At 59.9% G+C, this 3,592-nt stretch overlaps 1 protein-coding gene across 1 annotated transcript in view; it reads right to left on the bottom strand.

The window, feature by feature from the left end:
• Nucleotides 1-6: 6 nt before the first annotated feature.
• The window catches only part of CUX2 (cut-like homeobox 2), a 195,402-nt gene continuing 191,816 nt past the window's right edge, over nt 7-3,592 (bottom strand). The window contains exon 19 of the mRNA XM_012730883.1: nt 7-1,070. Coding sequence (XP_012586337.1) covers nt 21-1,070 — 1,050 coding nt within the window. The 3' untranslated portion in view covers nt 7-20. The remainder of the gene's footprint in view (nt 1,071-3,592) is intronic.

Below are 3,592 nucleotides of genomic sequence, written 5' to 3'. Positions count from 1 at the left end.
AGGCGGGGGCGGCGCGGCCCTCAGAACTCCCACTCCAGGGCCTCCTCGCGGTTGGCCGCCCGCTCCAGCCGGTAGATGATGCTGTTCAGGTTGGCCATCTTCTCGTGCCGCCGCTGCAAGCTGGGGTTCGCCTTGGCGCTGGGGTGCAAGGCCCCGGCTGTGTCGGCGGTGGGGCTGGCGCTCGGCACTTTGGCGGGGGGGCCCCGGGGCGGGGACGGGGAGACGGGGGCCGAGGAGGAGGGCACCGGGGACACAGACCCCAGGAGGCCGGGGGAGGAGGCGGCCGACGGGGAGTTCAGAGACACCTCCAGGCTGCAGCGCGAGGACGCCGAGGCCGACTTGAAACTGAGGGGGTCGGGGCGCGCTCGCCCCCCTGCCTCGCCCTCCTGGGCGTGCTGTGCCAAGGCGCAGTCTGGGCTGGGCCCACCGGGCAGGGGCGGTCTGCCCTCGCTCCCCGGGGGGTCCGGAGGCGCCCCTCTCGGGGAGCCCTGGTCCCTGTCCGGCTCCCCCGCGTCCCGAGGCTGGCTGCCGGCCTCCTCTGTCTGCTCCTGCTTGATCCTCACTCGGGCCTCGTCCCGGGCGCCCGGGGCCGCCGCGCTGTCCTCGGGGCCCTCGCGGAGCTCTGGCTCTGTCGCCGGAGGTTTCCGGTCCTCGGCCTCGGAGTCGGGGCTCCCGGGTGTGGGGTCTGGGTGGGGGTGGCTTGGCGGGAGGACTCCAGGGCCCCCGCTGGAGTCAAGGTCTGGCTCATCCTGGGTGCCCTCCACCAACATCTCCCGGCGCATCCGGGACCTGGGGCAGAGATGGCGATGAGCGGAGGGCGGGGTGGGGGCTGCGGCCGAGCCCCGCCGAGTCAGGGGATGGCACGGTGCCCCACCCGTGCCCTGGAGCTCACAGGCCCTGAGTGCTTCACATGCAGCATTTAACGGGCCCCTTGAGCGGCTCTGGAAGGTGGTGCTGTGTCTGATCTGCACTCCACAGAGGAGGGAACGAGGCTCAGAGAGGGTGAGCGACGTGCCCCGAGCCACACAGGGAAGTGTCAGGACTTGAACCCAGACGGCCGGTTCCAGAGTTCATGAGCTATGCGTGGTCCTGCCCCGTAGCCCCCTGTGGCCTGAAATGTGATCCGTCTCAACTGAGCGTCTGCTGAGAGTGAGCTCATGTTTTTCTATTGATTCGGTGCTGAAATAGTTACGTATGCACATACACAGGGCAGCTAGCATATGCCGTTACGACGACAAGTTTCTTAATGGCTCCTAGAATGTTGCAAAACACTGTGACTTGCAAGCTATTTCTACCGGACAGTACATCACACAGAGTCACACGGGAGCCAGCTGTGGCAACAACTCCCTGCTTCTTCCCTGCGACTCTTACACATCATTACAAAAGGGAAACTGAGGCACCAAGCCTCGCTTGTCCAGGTCACCACAGCACCCCGGCAGTGCCGGGACCAGAACCTGCAGACCCCCATCTCTCTCCAGTGTCACAGCCTCTCTGCTGTCAGAACGGCGCTATGTTTGGGGCAGGATGGGCCAGAACTGGGTCTAATCCCATTTAGTATTTTCCCAACAGCCAGTGAGGTCCAGAGAAATCAAACGACTCGTGCAAGGTCACAGCGCTAGGCTTCATCAGCACCTTCAACGCTCTGGCCCTCTGCTGATTTCTGTTAATAGTAAAGTAGGTGTCACTAACAGAGACAACTCTAAGTCGCAGCTGTAGACATTACACGTGTCAGGCACTGGGTCAAACATCTTTTGCAGAGAATTTCATTATTTCCACAATAACCTGATGAGGGGTTACCGGTCCCCTCACCATCGCGAAAGGAACAAGGCTTGGGAGACGCAGGCTCCGTCACAGTCACAGAACGAGCGAGCTGTGGGCGGGGCCGAGCCCAGCAGTCCGGCCACTTGCCCCAGCCTCCCCGTTCCCTGTCCAAGTCCATCCCAGGACCCTGAGCCCAGGGGGAACGTCCTTTGGTTTTTTTGCTTTTGGCTTTCCCAGTCTTCTAGGGAACTTCATTGTCTCCTAGCCCCCACTAGAGGGAAGAGCTGCTAGGACCAGGGGGATCCCTCGTGGGGTTCCCTGAGGTGGGAACGGAGGAAAGTTTAGGATGGCTCAATGCTTGAAGTTCCATTATTAGAACTTCCAACTGTAGATCACATACAAATACCAGGCTCCTAGTCACTCACACTTTAGTACAAATTAGACCATTTAACTTCTTGACTCCCAAATCTACAGCAGGGCCTACCTACCACTTTTTTGTCAAAACACCCTCTTGTTCCCATTTTCCAGAACTCACTGTAGTGTGTATTGATATATCAATGTGACTTTCGTTTAACAGGGCCCTTCCTTCCTGACTGGTCTGTAAGAGATGCTGAGAGCAAGGACTTTGTTTTCTCTTTGGCGCCTGGTACACAGTAGTCAATAAAGACCTGCTAAGTGAAATAAATTTCTTCTATAATTATTATTCTTTCAGAGTTGCTGCTTTTGGACATGGAATTCTCTGTGTCCCTTGGTAAAAACTTCTATTCATCTTTCAACGCCCTGTTCAGACGCCACCTCCTCTGTAAAGGCTTCCCCAGGGAGAATTCCCCTTTCCCCCTCTTTAAACAAAAATAGCATTTATTAGGTTGTCGCGGAATTACCAGATTCACAGTTTTAAGCTCCCTCAGGGCAGTTATGACGGCTCGAAGCCCTTGTCCCCCAGGCCCTGGCTCACGGTGCTTACGTGGCAAATATTTGTTGAATAAATATGCTTTACAACAGTGAAATGTGCAGTTCCTATGGGGAACAGCCTCATTATCTCCTGGGGAGGGAAGAAGGAAATGAGGCTTCAAGGAGCTGTGTGCTCTGGCCGTGGGCAGACTCTGGGTCTGAGCCAAGTGACAAGTCATGTGTGATGGGGTGGTTCTGCCCCCCTTCGGCCCTCGATCCAGTACCGTGAGGTGTGAGGTTTCTGACGTGTGAACTAGGAGTGAGACTCAGAGAGGGGATCTGACTTGCCCAGGGACACACAGCTAAGATGGGACTTGAACTCGGGTCTGAGTGAACGCCCAGGCCTAGGCCTTGGCGAGAGGAGGCCGCCAGTCCCCAGGCTCCTTCCTCGTCCGCCTTGGGAAGTGGCGACCACTGTCCCGGGAAAGCCAGAGGGCCTTCCTCTCTGGCCCGCTCGGACACTTCCGCTCTGAGGCTTGGCGGGGACACCTCAGACATGGTCCCTGGAATCGCCAGGGCTCTCAGCTGGTCAATGCCCCAGCCACCCCGGGAAGCCCAGCCCACTGCGGGTGAGCAGCGCCCCTCTCTGGGGGCCGGGGGGTGGGGGCGCAGCCAGGGAAACACAAACCACCCATCACCGCGGGTGTTACAGGCAGGCCCAGAGCTGCGCTCCAGCCCCCACACCAGGCGCAGAGGTTGGCTGGGGCCGCTCGGTCTGCGCCCCAACACTCGCCTGCTCCCTCCTCGAGGCAGACAGTCCCGTCACCCCACGCAAGCTGCACGCCGGGACTTTACACGGATCCTCTGAGGACACCGAGCCGGTCCCGCCGCGGTTCGGCTCAGGGCGGACGACCGGCGCAGGGGTGGGGCTGCCCGGCGC

This window comes from Condylura cristata, unplaced genomic scaffold (genome assembly GCF_000260355.1).
Source record: "Condylura cristata isolate star-nosed mole 26May11 unplaced genomic scaffold, ConCri1.0 scaffold00029, whole genome shotgun sequence".
NCBI classification, from domain to species: Eukaryota; Metazoa; Chordata; class Mammalia; order Eulipotyphla; family Talpidae; genus Condylura; species Condylura cristata.
The sequence above is the reverse complement of the archived record's forward strand: the minus strand, read 5'-3'. Positions and strand labels throughout refer to the sequence as shown.